The sequence below is a fragment of the Schistocerca piceifrons genome, chromosome 8, assembly GCF_021461385.2.
Source record: "Schistocerca piceifrons isolate TAMUIC-IGC-003096 chromosome 8, iqSchPice1.1, whole genome shotgun sequence".
Taxonomy (NCBI): Eukaryota; Metazoa; Arthropoda; class Insecta; order Orthoptera; family Acrididae; genus Schistocerca; species Schistocerca piceifrons.
The window spans coordinates 155,022,767-155,043,959 of record NC_060145.1 but is presented as its reverse complement, the minus strand read 5'-3'; the positions used below and the strand labels follow the sequence as shown (position 1 = coordinate 155,043,959).

General features: G+C 45.5%; 1 protein-coding gene and 1 pseudogene across 2 annotated transcripts in view; both read right to left on the bottom strand.

Moving 5' to 3' along the window:
- LOC124711808 (prolactin-releasing peptide receptor-like) overlaps positions 1–21,193 on the bottom strand; it is an 843,619-nt gene that overhangs the window by 269,839 nt on the left and 552,587 nt on the right. Inside the window, exon 5 of one of the 2 annotated variants that reach the window (XM_047242031.1) lies at positions 14,619–14,737. In XM_047242031.1, coding sequence (XP_047097987.1) covers positions 14,619–14,737 — 119 coding nt within the window. Of the gene's footprint in view, positions 1–14,618; positions 14,826–21,193 lie in introns of both variants that reach the window. The other variant, XM_047242032.1, reaches the window with a different exon arrangement.
- Positions 13,352–13,469, bottom strand: LOC124712868 (annotated as a pseudogene).

The window sequence follows — 21,193 nt, the reverse complement described above, 5'->3', positions numbered from 1 at the left end:
CGTGCTACAGACGCGAAATTTAACCGACAGGAAGAAGGTGCTGTGATATGCAAATGATTAGCTTTTCAGAGCATTCACACAAGATTGGCGCCGGTGGCGACACCTACAACGTGCTGACATGAGGAAAGTTTCCAGCCGATTTCTCGTACACAAACAGCAGTTGACCGGCGTTACCTGCTGAAAAGTTGCTGTGATGCCTCGTGTAAGGGGGAGAAATGCGTACCATCACGTTTCCGACTTTGATGAAGGTGGGATTGTAGCCTATTGTGATTGCGGTTTATCTTATCGCGACATTGCTGCTCGCGTTGGTCGAGATCCAATGACTACTGGCAGAATATGGAATCAGTGGGATCAGGAGGGTAATACGGAACGCCGTGCTGTATCCCAACGACCTCGTATGACTAGCAGTCGAGATGACAGGCATTCTATCCGCACGGCTGTAACGGATCGTGCAGCCACGTCTCGATCCCTGAGTCAACAGATGGGGACGTTTGCAAGACAACAACCATCTGCACGAACAGTTTGACGACGTTTGCAGCGCCTGCGATGGTGTACTCAACGACGGACCTGGGTGCACGAATGCCAAAAGTCATTTTTTCGGATGAATCCAGGTTCTGTTTACAGCATCATGATGGTCGCATCAGTGTTTGGCGACATCGCGGTGAACGCACATTGGAAGCGTGTATTCGTCATCGCCATACTGGCGTATCACCCGGAGTGATGTCCGCAGCTCGTGGTCGTGCGGTAGTGATCTCGTTTCCTGCGTCTGTGTTCCCGGGTTCGTTTCCCGGCTGGGTCAGGGATATTTTCTGCCTCGTGATGACTGGATGTTGTGTGATGTCCTTAGGTTAGTTAGGTTTAAGTAGTTCTAAGTTCTAGGGGACTGATGACCATATATGTTAAGTCCCATAGTGCTCAGAGCCGTTTGAACCATTTTGAACCAGGAGTGATGGTATGGGGTGCCACTGGTTACACGTCTCGGTCACCCCTTGTCCGCATTGGCACTATGAACAGTGGACGTTACATTTCAGAGGTGTTACGACCCGTGGCTCTACCCTACATTCGATCCCAGCGAAACCCTACATTTCAGCAGGATAATGCACGGCCGCATGTTGCAGGTCCTGTACGGGCCTTTCTGGATACAGAAAATGTTCGACTGCTGCCCTGGCCCGCACATTCTCCAGATCTCTCACCAATTGAAAACGTCTGGTCAATGGTGGCCGAGCAACTGACTCGCCACATTACGCCAGTCACTACTCTTGATGAACCGTGGTATCGTGCTGAAGCTGCATAGGCAGCCGTACCTGTACACGCCATCCAAGCTCTGACTCAATGCCCACCGATCGAGGTGGCGCAGTGGTTAGCACACTAGACTCGCATTCGGGAGGACGACGGTTCAATCCCGCGTCCGCCCATCCTGATTTAGGTTTTCCGTGATTTCCCTAAATTTCTCCAGGAAAATGCCGGGATGGTTCCTTTGATAGGGCACGGCCGACTCCCTTCCCCGTCCTTCCCTAATCCGATGGGACCGATGACCTCGCTGTTTGGTCTCTTCCCACAAACAACCCAACCAACCAACTCAATGCCCAGGCGTATCAAGGCCGTTATTACGGTCAGAGGTGGTTGTTCTGGGTACTGATTCCTCAGGATCTATGCACACAAACTGCGTGAAAGTGTAATCACATGTCAGTTCTAGTATATTTGGCCAATGAATACCCATTTATCATCTGCATTTCTTCTTGGTGTAGCAATTTTAATGGCCAGTAGTGTAATAGTGGAACTCTTAGCGCTCCAAATCAAGAACAAACAGACGTCCACACGTTTAACACGGCGTCATCAATGCACCAGATAATAAATACTATTTTAAGATAAGTACTCCGGCGGAAGCCGATATCCAAGCAGAGTGACACACTAATCTCTGAACAACAAGCCGGTTCCGAAACGGAGTAATCACAAGAGTAACACAAAGTTAACTCAGTCGGCAACTCGAACAGAGAACAAGATAAATCCTTTTTTGCCAGGGTGTATTCTCCCTGGTGGGAACGCTTGCTGTTTACAAAGTCATTCAGTGCCCAGTGCTTCACCTTTTCCACTAACAAGCCTTGAAGCCACAACATAGCTCGAACCTTAGTAACATCATCTGTCGTTGAACGGAGGAAACTTAGACATAAGCAAAATCAAGTTACACAACTGTAAATCGCAACCTGCAACTTAAATTTGCCAAAAGCAGATACGAAGTAGAGAGCGCCTTGGTCTCGTTTGGCCAGCTAATATGCAACAGTATTAGTAACATAATTTCAAACCGAAACCTGCGTCGGTCGCGCCATTTCAACAGGAGACGCCAATCTTACACAGTCATGAGCTTTCTGCCAGTCGTACAATAAAACAACCACAAAGTGTATACATAAAGCCGGTTTATAAACAGGAAAATCACAGCTACGCACGCAACCGGTCGCTGCTCAACTCCCGATGCTCAGTAGAATAAAGGTTTAATAACTGTGGTATAAATTTCGAAACAATTTATTAATGACATACGACCGCAAACAACTTTAAATAAGATACTGACTCAAGGTACAGTAGGATCACGTGCAAAACCAGTAAAGTATGCAGTGACTCGCAATTTAAACATTCAGAGGTACAAAGGAGGTTCCCAAGACGGCTGGGGTAGTCGTGCGGTCTGAAACGCCTTGTCAGCGTTCGCACGGTTTTCCCTGTCGGAGGTTCGAGCCCTCCCTCGAGCATGGGTGTGTGTGTTGTCTTTAGTGTAAATTAGTTTAAGTTAGATTAAAAAGTGTGTAAGCTTAGGCACCGATTACCTCAGCAGTTTGGTCCCATAGGACTTACCACAAATTTCCATATATTCCATCTTGCCACATAATTTACTCAAGCCACAGGACCTCGAACAAATACGAATAACGTACAACAGAATTACCGTTTAAACAGAAAGAGTACTCATTAGCTAGTTCTCCTACGTTCGTGCCACAGAGAATGAGCACAACTTCAAGAAACGACCGAGATTTAGCACTTCCTAACCAAAAACCAAAAACGAAAAGTTCTCGCTTAAAATGACAAAATGATAAATCCGACCCCTCCAGGTATCTCCAGTAGATGTAGCCACAAGGTGTGAGTGCTTCGATACCCTCTAGTTCCTGCTTCCAACGGTTGCCGCCAACGACGATATCCAGCCTTCTTGCATCGGAGTGCCACCGCGAGCACCGATACCGGCCGAGTACAGGAGTCCTCGTGGCGTCAACACTTCGCTCCCACGGGAGCAACGACCCGTCTACCCAAGAGCATTCACTTATTAAACACACCTACCCAACGGCTTTCCTGCCTTCAGCAGGTGCCGCGGCTCCGTCAGAGATCAGCACACGACCAACACGGAGTCGATAACATGCAGAGCGCCATTTACAATGGTGTGCACGGCACAGTATTACCAAACCCAACAGCTGCCACCCTCATACTCTTTCCGCTGCCATATCACAGTCTAGATGGTGAAAACCAGTTAGTAACGTGCTGGGACTCTTCCTTCTAGGCACCGTGTTAATGAAACTCGCACTCAACAGGCTTTGAAAAGTATAAGCATCTCACAAGACATGGTGCTTCAGGCATTTCAGGAATAATCATGAGATTCTTGAGTTTCTCCCGGCGTATTTGATAATCAAAATATCCACGGGTGTACTGCCGGTCTACAGTGTCCAACGGGCACAATATTTCAGCGATCATACATGTCGCCATCATCAGGTGAACTGACGGACTGAGCTCCTGTGAACGTGCTGGCACGGAGATCCGTACACTATGGCTGCTCAGGGGGAACTGGGTTCGGTCGCGGCGGCGGCCGATTTAAATACTCTCCGCCCGCGGCGCGCTCACTCCGCCGTCCGCGCCCCGCGCCACGGTCGCGCGGTGGAACAGATTGCGACGGCGTCTGAGATGACGTCGGTGTGATGGCTCTGTCCGCCATGGTCGTCACAACTATACATTTGCTCGATTTGTTCTTGATTAACCCAATCGCTGGTTCCCAAGCCTTGCTAAGATTATAGCCACAGTCACGGTTTATGAGGTCGTCATTGGTGCGAATTTCGATGGCCTCTATAACAACGCTGTCCATCTCGACGTCTGTACCAGAATCCTCGTGCGTTCATACTCCATAGCGTGATTTTCCGACAAACAATGTTCAGCGACCGCCGACTTGCTCGGATACATCAGTCGAGTGTGCCTCTGGTGTTCACGGCATCGATCCTCGACGGTACGCATCGTCTGACCAATATACGACTTGCCACATTGACACGGAATCTGGTACACGCCGGCCTTCCTCAAACCGAGGTCATCTTTGGTGGTCCCCACCAGTGCACGAGTTTTATTCGGAGGACAAAACACAATTCCGACCCGGTGTTTCTTCAAAATGCGGGCGATTTTCCCCGAGAGTGCGCCTGTATATGGGATAAACGCAGTGCCTACCTGCTCCCTCGTGATTTCATCTATCTCTACAGGTTGTGCTGTAGTGGGTGGGCGGAGAGCACGTTGAATCTGCCACTCTGAGTACCCATTTTTTCGAAATACAGTTCTCAGATGTTCCAATTCCTGGGGTAGACTCTCTGCGTCAGAGATAGTGCGCGCCCTATGTACTAGAGTTTGAAGTACCCCATTCCTCTGTGAAGGGTGGTGGCAGCTGTCTGCGTGCAAATACAGATCAGTGTGCGTTGTCTTCCGATACACCCCATGGCCTAGGGTGCCGTCAGGCCTTCTCTTGACCAAGACGTCAAGGAAAGGTAGTTTACCCTCCGTTTCAGTCTCCATAGTGAATTTGATGTTGGGGTGTATGGAGTTTAGATGTGTAAGGAAGTCAAGGAGTTTATCCATACCATGTGGCCAAATGACGAACGTGTCGTCCACGTAACGGAAGAAGCAAGTAGGTTTCCATTCGGATGACTACAGGGCTTCCTCCTCGAAGTTCTCCATGTACAAATTCGCTACCACCGGTGAGAGTGGCCTACCCATGGCGACTCCCTCCGTTTGTTGTGACGACCACGGCGGACAGAGCCATCACACCGACGTCATCGCAGACGCCGTCGCAATCTGTACCACCGCGCGACCGTGGCGCGGGGCGCGGACGGCGGAGTGAGCGCGCCGCGGGCGGAGGGTATTTAAATCGGCTGCCGCCGCGACCGAACCCAGTTCCCCTTGAGCAGCCATAGTGTACGGATCTCCGTGCCAGCACGTTCACAGGAGCTCAGTCCGTCAGTTCACCTGATGATGGCGACATGTATGATCGCCGAAATATTGTGCCCGTTGGACACTATAGACCGGCAGTACACCCGTGGATATTTTGATTAGGAATAATCATGTTCAGAAGGACAACAAAATGTGGGAAGTTCATTGGCAGATACTGCGTTTACATGTACGGCACGAATAAACGTAATATTTTCCTATCATCGGATCTCGTTACACATCTCTTCATGGTAAATTAGCATTGGTTCAGTGATGCGAGACATAAAAACACTCTGCCTCGAAATCGCGTCCTCGAAAGGAATGTGTTGCTTGGCAATTTGCAGCCTATATTGCTGAAGAAAAGTATTCAGTGAAAAACATTAAGAAAAACTTAAAAAATTTACATTCAGCAGAAAAAGTGGCCACCATGAATATTTTAGAAGAAATAGGAATACACACACACAAAAATAGCACCCCAGATTATATCCTTAATGAAAAAATCGAGTTAGCTAACACCCCTATCCTGAAAAGTTTCCAAAAATTATTTTCCACCCTTCAAAGCAAATAATATTCCTACACCTATCTGCAGATCAAGCAGCAAATTTATATGTTGCTTCAATTCTCATGATGCTAAATGTAAATAAATAATGTACTGTCTTACCTACAAAGTAATCACAAGAAAAAATCTATCTTTGACATGAAACATCTTTATAATTAATGTAACAGTATACGCTCTAAAACTCACAAAATCAATGTCTCTCTGTACTAGTGTAAAAGGTGTTTCAGTTGCATAAGTGAATATATGATGTTTTCCAAACATGGGACATCTTTATAATGCTACGATATATCATAGCATCTTTGACACTGATATGTTTGTAAGCACTTTGTATGTATCAAAACATGTGGTGCATGTTAGAAATCTATTACGTGTTCAGTGAGAAAAATTTACGTGTGCAACGATAAGAATGCAGTGGGAATGTATCCACATCTGTTGGACGAAAACTATGAAAACGAACACTCCAAACCGACACTTCACATAAGTCGCATCCAATGCAAATCTGTAACGCAACCATCTGTGTGGTGTGCTTATAATTATGTATTATTTATATTTTAGGACAATTAATCTGTAAAAAAAGGCACCGCATGTTCTAATGAAAGCATGAAAATTGTCTGAAAATGAATCGTAATGATTCGAAACCGGTAACGGTACCTTTTGAATAAAGGAATTGAAAGTAAATTTGTAGCCGGTTGCTGTCTCAACACCACCAACATTTGTCTTCAAATAACAGCCACGGTCCCCAACCACGTCATCATATGACAAAATTGCAGACAGTAGACAATCTTTTGAATTGGAATCCACGTCTTGAAACAACGTTTTCGTCCTGCAACCATTTGAAGACCTACTGGTAACGGGACCACTTTTACAAGTAATGGATTATGCGTGACCCAGTACATCACTTGTTCCATACGTTAATAGCCAAAGAAATCGCCCGTATACTTGTTGACGGGTTCTCTTCAACGAGATGCAGTAAGGTCTCTTCCAATTCGGGTGTACAGCGTCTTCTTGGAGCATCACAGTCACACCTGCTGCTGCTGACGGTGAAGGTACCCTTTCTCCAAGCCGTCGAGTAACTGTGGCGAAAGGCGTATGAGATGGAGTCGGAAGTTGTGGAGAACAGTCTTGATATAGGCGGCGAGCAGCTCCTGCATTACTTTGACCTTCACCATTCAGAAGCTCTACAAACGTGTACTCAACCATGTTGCTCTAACACTCACAGACACGGGAATGAGGGTCAGACCAGGTCGGAAAGGTAGGATAGTCGTCAAATGAACTCAGTTGATCCGATGTAATCACTCCCTACCATGACTACCCTGTTGCCTATCTACCCAGCACACATGTTTACAAGAAGATGTAGCACGGGAACGGAACATATCCGGAAATGGGTTCCTATTCACAGTGTGATGTTCTCTCTCCTCTCTACATGTTGTATAAGTCTGTAACGGGAATTTCCGAACACCCTGTAAAAACAAATTTTCATTGGGCAGTACTGTTGATAGCCTTTCAGTTACGTACTACTTATGAATCAGAGGAATGAGATCAGAATATAGCATTGTTTAAATCGCACATTTAAGTTGGTGTACAGGGAGATTCCATGAGATGCATAACACGTCACGTTCATTACGATTTGCACCAAATTCTTAACAACTGTATTGGCTCACCTTGTAACGCGAAATGTAACGTAAATGTTTCTTGAATATGATTTGAAGCTCCGTAATGGAAACAAGGGTCCATGACAATGCAGGTAATTTCGTACATTAATTTTAACTTGTGTAACAGGAATCGTGCACCGGGAGAAAATTATCAACCAGCACTCACTATTTTATGCACGTTTATTTCTTTGCTAAAACAGTAACCGCCTTCAAGCATATGCACCTGTCTTCAAATTGCTCCATCCACATATTAAGCAGACCAGTTGCTAGCACTATGGCGACTACTATTGTGCTGGCGCTATAGTCTGAAAACTACCAAACACTTAAGTGAAATGATACATTATAGACAAGGCTAAGAAATTTCTGGAATGAAATGTCGTGGAATACAGCGAAAATTCACCAGTTAAAAACCGGAATACGCAACAAATGCTAACGACATGGCCCTAACATGTAGTGTTGAATATACCCCCGCAAGTGCAAAAAATTCCGAGACTGAAATAATTAAAGATACAGAAACGTTAAAGGTGGTTTTAGTACTTCACATGTTTTTCATAGTCTCCTCCCATTTGACTAAAATACAACCACTTGCAACCATGAGATAAGTCCGCCTTTGGAATGTTGTTCAACTCGCGCATCACGATGGCTTGAATATCGGCCATGCCGTCGAAGTGTGGTCCCTCCATGTGAATTTCTGCTCTTTGTCGTTCGATGGTAGGTTCGTATTCATAACACTAAGTCTCGTCACCGGTGATGATTTTTCCCAGAAAGAAATAGTCCGCTTTTCACATTTTAACCACGTCATGGTAGGCGTCCACGCATCGTTGTATTCGTTCGGAAGTCAACGCATGCGGGACGAATTCTGTTCGCATTCCTGAGGACGTCTTGAATATTTTGTGTAGAGGCTTTCTCCATTTCGATTTATGACACAACATAGTAGACACACTAGACTATCACGTCCGCTACTTAAACACTGCCTGCTCACAAGTGATTAGTTCAACGTACGTTGTAGTTTACAGTTGTTAGTTCATGGTGACACCATAGTTATTGCGTCGGCGCAAATCCCAAAGTAGCGAGCATGGAGGACATGGATGGAGACTGTAGATACACTATGTGATCAAAAGCATTTGGACACCGCCAAAAACATACGTTTCTCATATTAGGTCCAGTGTGCTGCCACCTACTGCCAGGTATTCCGTATCAGCGACCTCGGTAGTCATTAGACATCGTGAGACAGGAGAATGGGGCGCTCCGTGGAACTCAACGGACTTCGAACGTGGTCAAGTTATTGGGTGTCATTTGTGTCATACGTCTGCATGCGAGATTTCCACACTCCTAAACATCCTTAGGTCCACTGTTTCCGATGTGATGAAGAGGTGGAAACGTGAAGGGACATATACAGTACAAAGCGTACAGGATGATCTAGTTTGTTGACTGACAGAGACCGCCGATAGTTGGTCATTATGTGTAATAGGCAGACTCCGATCCAGACCATCACACACGAAACTCCAAACTGCATCACTATCAAATACAAGTACTATGAGAGTTAGGTGGAAGGTGAGAAAACTTGTAACTCATGGTCGAGCGGCTGCTCATAAGCTACACATCACGCCGGTAAATGCCAAACGACGCCTCGTTTCGTGTAAGGGGCGTAAACATTGGACGACTGAATAGTGGAAAAACGTTGTGTGGAGTGACGAATCACATTACACAATGTGGCGATCCGATGACAGGGTGTGGGTATGGCGAATGCCCGGTGAACATCATCTGCCACCGTGTGTATTCCCAACACTAAAATTCAGAGGCGGTGGTCATGTTTAGAATGTAGGGGGCTAGCACCCCTTGTTGTTTCACGTGGAACTATCACATGTCTACATGTCTACATTTATGTTTTAAGCACCTTATTGCTTCCCACTGTTGAAGAGCAATTCGGGGACGGCGATTGCATCTTTCAACACGTTCGAGCACCTGTTCATAAGTGGTCACACGACAATAACATCCCTGTAATGGTCTGGCCTGCACAGAGCCCTGACCTGAATCCTATACAACACGTTTGGGAAGTTTTGGAACGCCGACTTCGTGCCAGGCCTCACTGGGCGACATCGATACCTCTCCTCAGTGCAGCACTCCGTGAAAAATGGGCTGCCATTCCCCAAGAAACATTCCAGCACCTGACTGAAAGAATGCCTGCGAGAGTGGAAGCTGTCATCAAGGCTAAGGGTGGGCCAACACCATATTGAAGTCCAGCATTACCGATGGAGGGCGCCACGAACTTGTAAGTCACTTTCAGGTAGGTGTCCGAATACTTTTGATCACATAGTGTAGATGGTGCTAGGTCAAAATTGTGTCGGCGGAGAGAGTCCGCGCAATTGCGATACACACGGTGTCTGGATGGCGCAGCGTTTAACGTAACTGATACCAGGTTAGGATCACGACCCAGCACTTTTTCGCTCGTCGCCTCTGATTCCACATGAAGTCCCAATTCAGCTGACATCAGTAGTTTTTAGAAATTAAGAAATTCAGCCTTCAGTTGCAACGTAAAATTTTCTTTTTAGGTTACATATGTTTCGATTCCAATAATGGTATCTTCTTCAGAACAAAAATTTACTTATTTTGAGGGCCAAACGTTGGCCATGTCACAAAATATAATTAATTTTTGTTGTGAAGAAGATACCATTATTGACATGGAAACCTAGGTAAACTAATTCAATTTTACTTTACATCTGGAGGCTGAATTTCTTAATTCCTAAACAATTCACGGTTGCTGAAGCGCTGCACTATGTTAAAGATCAGTAATTTTTTTCTCTTTCCTTTCCTTTCTCGCCCCTCCGCCTCTTCCTTCTTCAATTTAGGTAGAAGTTGGACTAATTGTTTTTGATCAGAGTAATGTCTTGTAGAAGGACAGGACACTGAGCGTTGTAAGACATAAGTATTTGGAGTTACAACTTATAGTAAAACATGAGGTGTGGTTTAAAAAGTGCCGTAACGGACACGGCACGGTTTCATTTTCTTTGTGACAGACATGGGACCGGTGACACCGTCAGGCAGGTCACTGGACGACGCAAGGGGCGCTGTTGTCCTCGCCTTGGTTAAAGTGGACGGATATGCGTCGCCCGTGGGGCGTTCTTCCGCGAGAGATCGATTAGACGTCAACCAGCAGTGTCACACCGGGCGTCATTGGTTCAAATGGCTCTGAGCACTATGGGACTCAACTGCTGAGGTCATTAGTCCCCTAGAACTTAGAACTAGTTAAACCTAACTAACCTAAGGACATCACAAACATCCATGCCCGAGGCAGGATTCGAACCTGCGACCGTAGCGGTCTTGCGGTTCCAGACTGCAGCGCCTTTAACCGCACGGCCACTTCGGCCGGCCCGGGCGTCGTTGTTTTGGTGCGAGGTTCTCTGTCTGATCTGTTGACTTGGGACATCACTGTGCCAATACGTCGGTGATGCGGCCATGGAATGTCCTTTGGTTCCACCTGTGACAGTTGAAGATTTTCGGATCGGTTTTTGTTCGAAGCAAGCTGATCAGAGGAGTTGCGTTGTGTCCGAACAGTACTCAGTTACAGGCCCATGTAACTATTATTAAATTATAATTCAAATTTTGTTTACAGCAGTTTGAAGAGAACCTCTAAATAGGGCTTGGGCGTTGGGAAAGTTACTGGGCGCAACATGTGTTGCAAATAACGTCCACGGTCGGCTATAGAAGTCTGAACCTGGTTACTTTTATTGGATAACACCTTCTGAAGATTTGATTATAGTATACTTCATATGAACGTAATTATTTCGGTTTTTAACTCACAAAGCGTGCGTGGGCGATTGCCATGCGCTATAGATTTTGCTGCTCCCCAAAGGAAAAGGTCCGGTGAAGTGAGATGCAGTGAGCGAGGGGCCCTGGGAAATAACGCTTTCCCCAAACAACTCTTACAGAAGACGCGTAGTGTTGTTAGCTACGTGCACAGTTGACACAGCGAGTAGTTTATTTCGTCTTCCATCAGCTGGCCAATGAAGCTATGTATCATTAAGCAATATTCACTGTTCATGATTTCTTTAAAATTTAAAGTACCAATAACGCAGCCCACACACCAATTTTCTGCCCATGTAATGGCGACTGAACCACAGCACGAGGATTCTCCGTTGACGATAGTCGTGTAGTTTGTGTGTTAAGATGAGCAGAGAGGTGGAAACAGTCCTCGGCAGTATGGCAGGTGACATCAAGGACATCATTGATATTCTTTTCAATAAGAAATATAAACCATTTGCAGCAGCGGATTCGTTTTCCATGATTCGCATCTTTCAATTCTTGCACTACTGTCATTTGTATGGGAACGATTTCAGTGTTTGCCTAAACGTTTTATGCGCGGTTGCAAGCCCGGTATCTTTTTCTTGTGCCAACTTCCACGGCGAGTTTGCTAGGGTCTGTTGCATGGAGTCAGTCACAGTTTTTGTGCCTTTAGTTTAGGTAGCCTTCCATTTCATTCGACGAACCGCATTACGATGAAGTACAGCTGTTCATGGGAATTTTCCTCTTGCACTTAATCCCTGCCTTTATCACCGTGTCGAAACACATGTTCAACAAGAAAAAACAAAGGCTGCCTGGTTGAAAATATCATAATTTAAAATTAAATTGAACATGTCGTATCCAGGAGCTTTCATCAACTAATCCAAAGAGCTAAATGTTACGCAACAGTAGAACTAATTAGAAAACAATCACGTACCTAATAGAAAAAACAGTTTTGCCAGTTTGTGATGTGACCATTTTGTTCCGAAAGCCCAATGTAGGCCTAATCTACATCCGTAGTCCGTAGCCCAGTACACAATGACTTTACGTACATAGTTAACAATCAGTGCTTCATTTTATTAGCAACTTCTGGATAATATGTAACTAAAAATGAAGCTGATCATTTCTTGTGTCATCGGCTTCTCGCTGAATAGCCGACTCTCAAAGCGGTTGGCGCTAAACAGTTTAGCTTTGTAAAGAGGGACCGAAATTAATGCTTGGAGGATTGCGATGCACGTCGAATGTAGCGACTATGCCAGAAATGCATGGTATAAGTGAATTCGGAAAGTGAAATCTTATTTGTGAGTTGGTATCAATATTTACAACTACGTTTGAAAGTAAGAATGGTTTTTTTGTATATATATAATAATAATAATAATTATTATTATTCGTAGCACAACACGCACAACACGTAATTCTTGTAGGCGTACGCATTACCACGCCATAACAGTCAACACTTCTCCATTTTGTCTGATGCATTGTGGATACTAAAAAGTAGATATCGTCCCTATTAACTTAGGAACTAATTATTGCAGTACGAGAGAGAATTAGCCAGTTTTCAGTAGTTCCATCAAGGCCTTATAATAAAAGCAGCTGACTCCATACCTTCGTTCTACCTCCGTGCCTGTGTTGGTGTGTTGATACGATCACATAAGTTAAGGATGTCAAGCCAGTGGGCATTTTTAGAAATTTTGTATTTCGCTTTCTTACGGAAGGACCCATTTATGCTCACATCACGACCTGTTACTACAGTACAAGTGGCCGTTTTTGGTCATAGAGAGAAGGGAATGTAACACCCGCTCTGGTAACTAACATATTCAGTCTCGATGGTGAAATTTTATGTCTGCGGCGAAAACCGAAACATCCGAAATCAAGCTGTTGTTCTAGCCGAGTGAGATTACTTTTGTTGCCACGAAAGGCCTCATCCTTAAGGCAGTAATAAAAAAAAGCACTCCGTCATCAGGCCACAAGTGGTCCATCGGGATCATCCGACCGCTGTGTCATCCTCAATGAGGATGCGGATAGGAGGGGCGTGTGGTCAGCACACCGCTCTCCCGCTCGTTACGATGGTTTTCTTTGGCCGGAGCCGCTACTATTCGGTCGAGTAGCTCCTCAATTGGCATCAAGAGGCTGAGGGCACCCCGAAAAATGGCAACAGCGCACGGCGGCCTGGATGGTCACTCATCCAAGTGCCGGCCACGCCCGACAGCGCTTAACTTCGGCGATCTGACGGGAACCGGTGTATCCACTGCGGCAAGGCCGTTGCCCTAAGGCAGCAGTAAGTAACAGACATTTTGCAATAAGAAATTAACAATGCGCGAACACCAGATTTTATTATATACATATAAAAGTCTACTCTTCAGCTACTTTTCTACACAATCGCCACTCAAATTGAGGCTTTTATCATACCGTGACACAAGCTTTTCAGTACCGTTTCTGTAGAAATCTACAGCGTGCAATTGTACTTTGGGAATTCACGAAGCACAAAATTTTGGGTAACCGAGCTTAACCGCCACAATGCCATGCACCTAACTCAGCGGAGTTTAGAGAAAATGTAGCAAAAGTTCCGTAATCGTTAAAGAACGATTTCTAAGAGTTTTGTCGTTGAGTTTCATCAACAGTTCGTCAGTGATAAGGCTTGGGTTACTACTGCAGCTCTCTTCGTGAACATTGGTACGGGCATTTTTAAAATCAAGGCACCGTCGCCTCACACGGCTTTAACTCATTATTTCTTTTCCGTACACATCGCCAAAGTCACGACAAATTTCGGTTGGTTTGCAGCTTTTTGCTAACAAAAACCTAATCAAACAACGCACCCCATAAGTGGTGGGATTTTTTCTGCTGCAGCGCCTATTTTAACACATCACAGAAAGCCACGCAGTAGAGACACAGATCACACGCTTCCACAGCTGGATACATCCTTAGTACAGGAACTTTATAGTGCCAAGATGGCAGCTGTAGCACCGCCAACACCGCGATGGAACAAAACGTCTGTTACGTTCTGCGTAACCCTATTATTATTACATATTCTGTACTTTGTGTTTTAAATCTTAGAGAGTTAATTTCCATTCTTATAGTGATTTTAGACTGACAGTTTATTATTTAGCGAATTTAAACTTTCTCAGGGTGGTTTCTAGTTCAAATACTGATTTCTTAGTATGTAGCAAATAACCTCAGCCAGCACAGATATACCATTTCTTTTTGTTTAATATTTAATAAGCCACTTTCGAATTATTTGAAAATACATTACGCAATCATCCCGGTCCTCTCACTTCCTCTGCCCGGTGCCCAATTTCAACTAACACCTCAGTCATACCAACCACATCGTAATTCTGAATGGTGAACTTTCGGCCACTGTCAACAAAACATTGAAGTGGCGTTTTCGTTAGTAGACTAGATGGCAGCAGTGGACTCACCGATCTTCTCGGTAACGATGGTGACCCTGAGGGCGGCGGCCATGGGGGCGGCGAGGGCGGCGCTGAGGCACCAGATGGCCGCGATGCTGAGCCGCGCGCGCAGTTTGGTGGGCCTCGCGCTGCAACACCAACACCGAAAACACCAACACTGGCGGCTCTGCCACTCCACAACGGACCTAGCGTCTCCCGCCCCGCCGCAAATCTCACCTACAGGGCGTTGGACAAAAATGTGAAACTATCGCGAGTACTGCATGCTGAAATATAAATACACATGCTAATAAAGATAGCAGGCTTCAGTGTCGTACACTGAGGTGATGAAATCGTGGGATACCTCCTAATATCGTGTCGGACCTCCTTTTGCCCTGCGTAGTGCAGCAGCTTGACGTGACATGGACCCTACAAGTCTTTGGTTGTCCACGGCAGAAATATTGACCTATGCTGCCTCTAAAGCCGTCCGTAATTGCGAAAGTGTTTCCGGTGCAACATGTTGTGCACGTCGAGAGATATGAGTGGCCAAATACGAACAAACCGCGAACATCTCTGGCCCGGTGATACAGTACATTGTTCCCCATAAAAATTCCATCGTTGTTTGGGACCATGAAGCCTATGAATGGCTGCAAATGGTCTTCAACTAGACGAACATAACTATTTCCAATGATCGGATCAGTTGGACCATAGTGCCCAGTTCATCCCGTGTAAACACGACCTACACCACTGTCGAGCCGGTACCAGATTGCACAGTGCCTTGTTGACAATTTGGATCCATAGCTTTCGTGGGCTCTGTGCCACACTCTAAATCTACCAGCAGCTGTTACCGTCTGAAGTGTGGACTCTTCTCAACAGGTCACGATTTCCTAGTCGTCAGCGGCCCAACTGATACGGTCACGAGACCAGCTGAACGCCGCAGGCAATGTCATGCTGTTAGCGAAGCCACTCGCGTCGGTCGTCTGCTGCCAGCGCCCATTAACACCCAATTTCAGGGCGCTGTCCTAGCGGATGATTTCGTCGTACGTCCTACATTCACTTCTGCGGTTATTCCACGCATTGTTGTCTGTCTGTTAGCACTGACACCTCTACAAAGATGCTGCTGCAGTCAGTCGTTAAGTGAAGGCCGTCGCCCACTGTGTTGTCTGTGGTGAGGAGTAACGCCTGAAATTTGGTAGTCTCGACACTATGGATCTCGGAATACTGAATTCCCTAACGATTTCCGAAAGGGAATGTCCCATGCGTCTAGCTCCAACTACCATTCCGCTTTCAAGGTCTGTTAATTCACGTCGTGCGGCCACAATCATGTCGAAAATATTTTCACATGTATCACCTGTCTACAAATGACAGCTCCACCAATGCCTCGTTTACGTGGTACCACCGCATCTATACATGTGCATATTGCTATGCCATGACTTTTATCACCTGAGTATATGTGACCATGAACGGCATCTGTGCAATGTACCCTATACATTGCAGATATCAGTCGTGGTAAGAATAGCGCTCCATGTAGCTGTGAGTGTATTATGTCGGAGATAAGTGAATTCGAATACGAGAAAATTGTTGGTATTCGTACGGCTGGTGCTTTCGTAACCAAGGGAGCACAATTTTTTTGTATTTCAAGAGGCAGCATATCCAAAATTTAAACCACGTACTGAGAAAGCGAGAAAACATCATCGGCAAAGTCACAACACGGACGATAGCGTGCGCTGAGGACATCGTTACAGTCATATGAAGACAACTGCGACAAAAATAACAGGACGACAGTAGAGAAGTCGTTGCAGATCTGAATGTCGCACTCGTGAAGCCTGTCGGCGGAAAGACAACAAAAGGGGAGCTCCAGAAACGGGCAATTTCAAGACGAGCTGGAATTTCAACACCAGTTACCAGCGATACCAATGCCCGCAACGTGGAAAACTGGTGCTTTAGCAGTAAAACCAGGACTAGGGAGCAATGGAAGAAAGTAACTTGGTCGGATGAGTCCTTTTTCAAACTGTTTCCATCTTTTGGCTGAACTTACGTCCCGAGAGTGAAACATGGCGGGCGTTCGGTGATGATTTGGGCAATAATATCATGAGATTCCACAGGTCCCATGATTATTCTGCAACGCTGCATAACTGCCATGGATTATGAGACCATTTTGGCTGCTCTGGTCCATCTCATGATACAACGTTTGTTCCCCAAGGTAATGGTCTGTTCCAGGAGGAAAAGGCCCCAGATCATACAGCTCGTATCACCACACTTCAGATAAGCAACAGTCTTAAGCCTTTTTAACTAAGCGAGCGCCGATCAGAATGCACTGGATGGCAGACGGCCTGACGGCCAGAGCGGAGGTAGCGTGCCGAAGGGTTACGATAAGAGCCGAGTCGGGCGCGGTAGGCCAGTACGGTGCCTTCCAAGAATGTGAAGGCGGGAGGACACAGAAAAGCCAGCGATAGTTTACAAAAACGACGCAGCATCCACAGGCCGACACCCCTTGAGGACAGAGAAGGTGGACTGGTCCGACCAGAGACTGCCAAGGGGTATAAAAAGTAGTTCGTTTGTAAAAACTTTAAGTTAAAGCAGGGGGCCAGAGTAAAATTTGCAGAAGAGTTAAAATCAGAAGTGTATTTGGGCAGAAAGCAACAGGCAAAGTATAAAGTAAAATGTGTTTGTTTTAATGGCAGAGATGATGGCTGACGTCACAAGCAATTTAGTGGTGGAGAAGGAGCGCACAACTCGCCATTTTTGAGGACTAGCGGTTAGACCGGGGAGCGGTACGGATGGCCGGCGATTGCGCTCCCGCAGGATTACCAACTAAGCTTTGCTTTGTGGCTGAATCTGCTTAAGACCGTCACAAAGTAAAGTTCGCGTAGGTGGTGAAGTTACGTTGATTTTGAAGGAACCTTTATCTTAATATGTGACGATTACTGAGGTATAGACGCCAATAGTTAGCTGAGCAAAGCTTAGTGCAAGCAACAACACGACAGTCATTGAACACGGTAAATCAGCTACTGTGCTCGTTCCTGCTGACGCAGATTCTGTTTTTGTTTTGTGATAATGATCATTATGGCCAGTTGCTTATGTTCACGCTTAATTTTATGTGGGGTATCAAGTGTAAGTAAGGACTGAGTTCCGTGGCATCCGGTAGTACAAGATCCTGGCCTTGTGCAGTAGAAGACCCACGTGGCAGCTGACTGCTTTATATCAGTACGATCACAACTGGGATTAGCCTGATTGAGACGACAACAAAATGAAATCGGTATTCGACAGTGGCCTAAAACCCACTTAGAGGCGCATATCCGTCTGACCGCTATATGGCTGGATTCTGGAGTGCAAACTTCGATTTTGCAACTTGTGTCGGAGGATTTTGAGGCTGATATAATTACTCTTATCAGAGGTGCATTGCATTATTTAGTAGCAGCAGAATTCCTCTCCAAACCCATAGTACTACGTATTTACAAAGTCCAGAATCCACAGGATGCCGAATAACGTACGAGCGGCTAAACTGTAGGTGAGGGCGGTAAGATTACAGGTAGAGGAAGTGCGGAGGCTGCCTACGCTGCCTCCGCGCACGTAACTCACACAGATGACCTGCTACGCACCCCTGTAAATCTACCGCTTACCGTACCAGACAGTCCAAGCGGTCAAGTACGTTATAAGTTAGGGTTTGTCATTCTTCAAAGGGAATGTTACAAAGTAGTACTTCGGCCTAGGGAATGTTACAAAAGGATCACCAATTTAGTATTGGGGGGAAGTATGCAGGGTAAAAATAGTAGAGGGAGACCAGGGGATGAATAGAGTAAGTAGCTTCAGAAAGATGTAGGTTGCAGCAGTTACTCGCAGATGAAGAAGCGTGCACAGGACAGAGTAGCAAGGAGAGCTGCATCAAACCAGTCTCAGGACTGAAGACCACAACAACAACAATGATCTCTTGCTTTCTTTATTGTTACTACAACATACCTCCGTTTCGCACTACAAATCAGCAAGTTACAATTAAAAACTGAATAAAACAGGACAATTTCAATTTTGCATAGCAGACTGGAGGATAACTCTGTACAATAAAAATTTTCGTAGATTAGGTGGCCGTTTATATATCCTCTCACCCTTTTTCGACGGTTCACCGCTTCTAGTAACTAGGAGAATCAAGAAAGACAGTGATCGCGTATTTAAAGAAAGCGAACGTTATGAGAACGCCCGAGATGTAAGCAACACACCTAAAATACATGTAATGCGGGTACGAAGTTAACGAACGAAAGCTGCTAGGAAATCTACCCTACTCCACAATTACTTACTGTAGTCTAGGGTAGGCCGCGGTAGTTCTACTCCTCTAACAGGGCAAAAGACCAAGTAAAATCTGTCAGCGCCTGTTTGACGATGGTTTCTGAGTACTTTGGTACAAGTGTGGTGTGGTCTCCAGTGCATAGTTAGCGAGTAGTCACAATTCGTTTAATTTCCTACTCCCATTAACATTTATATCTTTTTTCTGGATTTATATACATAAGAGTGTAAATGTCGGCGGTATGCATTGTGCGCCCCCTTTGGAAACAAATTTGTTCAATTCACAAATGTTACTTACGGTTGACACTGTCGTCTTGACATACACAGTGATATACAGCAGTATGAAGAGTTGACAGATCGGCTCTTCGTGTAGGTGTTCTCTGAACGTCGTTATGCTAAACAAAGACAACCGCCCACAGTGCTTTTGTATCTGAAGATTGTTCCATTACTCGGCGTTTTACACTGTACGTTTTGATGATCACATACACTACATAATCAGAAGTATCTGGACAACTGGCTGAAAATGACAAGTTCATGGCGTCTTCCATCGGTAATGATGGAATTCAGTGTGATGTTGACCCAATATTAGCCTTGATGACAGCTTGTACTCTCGCAGTCATACGTTCTATCAGGTGCTGCAAGGTTTCTTGGGGAATGGCAGCCCATTCTTCACGGAGTGCAGCACTGAGGAGAGGTATCGATGTCGGTCGGTGAGGCCTGGCTAGAAGTCGGCGTTCCAAAACATCCCAAAGGTGTTCTATAGGATTCTGCAGGCCAGTCCATTACAGGGATGTTATTGTCGTGTAACCACACCGCCACAGGCCGTGAATTATGAACAGATACTCGATCTTGTTGAATGATGCAATCGCCATCCCAGGACTGCTTTTCAACTCTGGGAAGCAAGAAGGTGCTTAAAACATCAATGTAGACCTGTTCCGTGATAGTGATACGCAAAACAACAAGGAGTGCAAGCCCCTATCATGAAAAACAGTAACACACCATAACACCACCGCCTCCGAATTTTACTGTTGGCTCTACACACGCTGACAGACGATGTTCACAGGGCATTCGCCATACCCACACCATGCCATTGGATTGTCACATTGTGTACCGTGATTCGTCACTCCACACAACGTTTTCCACTCTTCAGTCGCCCAATGTTAACGCTTCTTATACTAAGCAAGGCGTCGTTTGGCGTTTAACGGCGTGATGTGTGGCTTATGAGTAGCTTCTCGACCATGAAATGTATGTTTTCTCACCTTCCGCCTAACTGTTCTGATACAGTTAGGAATTCCTGTGTGATGGTCTGGATAGATATCTGCCTATTACACATTACGACCCTCTTCAACTGTCGGCAGTCTCTGTCAGTCAACATACGAGGTCAGCCTGTAAGCTTTTGTGCTGTACGTGTCCCTTCACGTTTCCACTTCACTAGCATATCGGAAACAGTGGACCTACGGATGTTTAGGAGTGTGGAAATATCGCGTACAGACGTATGACGCAAGTGACACCCTATCACCTGACCACGTTAGAAGTTCGAGAGTTCCGCGGTGCGCCCCATTCTGCTCTCTCACTATGTCGCTGTTATGGAGTACCTGGCAGTAGGTGGCAGCATAACGCACCTAATATAAAAAAGTGTGTTTTTGCGGCTGTGCGAATACTTTTGATCACACAATGTATTACCGCTTTTTTCACGGCTATGATGGTATTTTCATAGTAACGCAGATAACTGGGGTACAAACCAAGTAAGTAACTACACTATTGTACTGTAACGAGATACAAGAGCCCATGGGGCCTAACTATCGAAATAACGTAGAATACTGTCCCTCTTCATACTACATATAAAAACACTCGCTTTAATAGTGTACATTTTGAACTCTGGTTATTGGCATTTAATTTATACCGAATTTCACGATGAGTAAGAAAAGCAATAAAATGAGGTCTAGTTAGAATACTACCGTGACATCAGGTCACCTGGAAAAAACCTCAGCAGCGAATAGTTTCTGCTCGCCATATGCTATTGTAGTTCGTGTCGAGTTAGCATACAAAATTAAAAAGTAATTGGTTTCCTTCGGAACTGAGCAGTTTCCTGGTACAATTTTAACTACCATTCTATAACTGATTCGCCACGAGACGAACAAATAATTCTAGCAGCCCCTCCCACAAACAACGGGATACCGTTACCTACTCGACAGAACTCAGAAGCAGACGAGAAGTACGCGGGATCAGACGATTTCACGAACCCCTGCAGCCATAAAGTCGAGCTCGTAAACAAACATATTCGTCGGGGTAGCAATTTCGAGATCTTCAGGCTGAAGGATGACAGGACG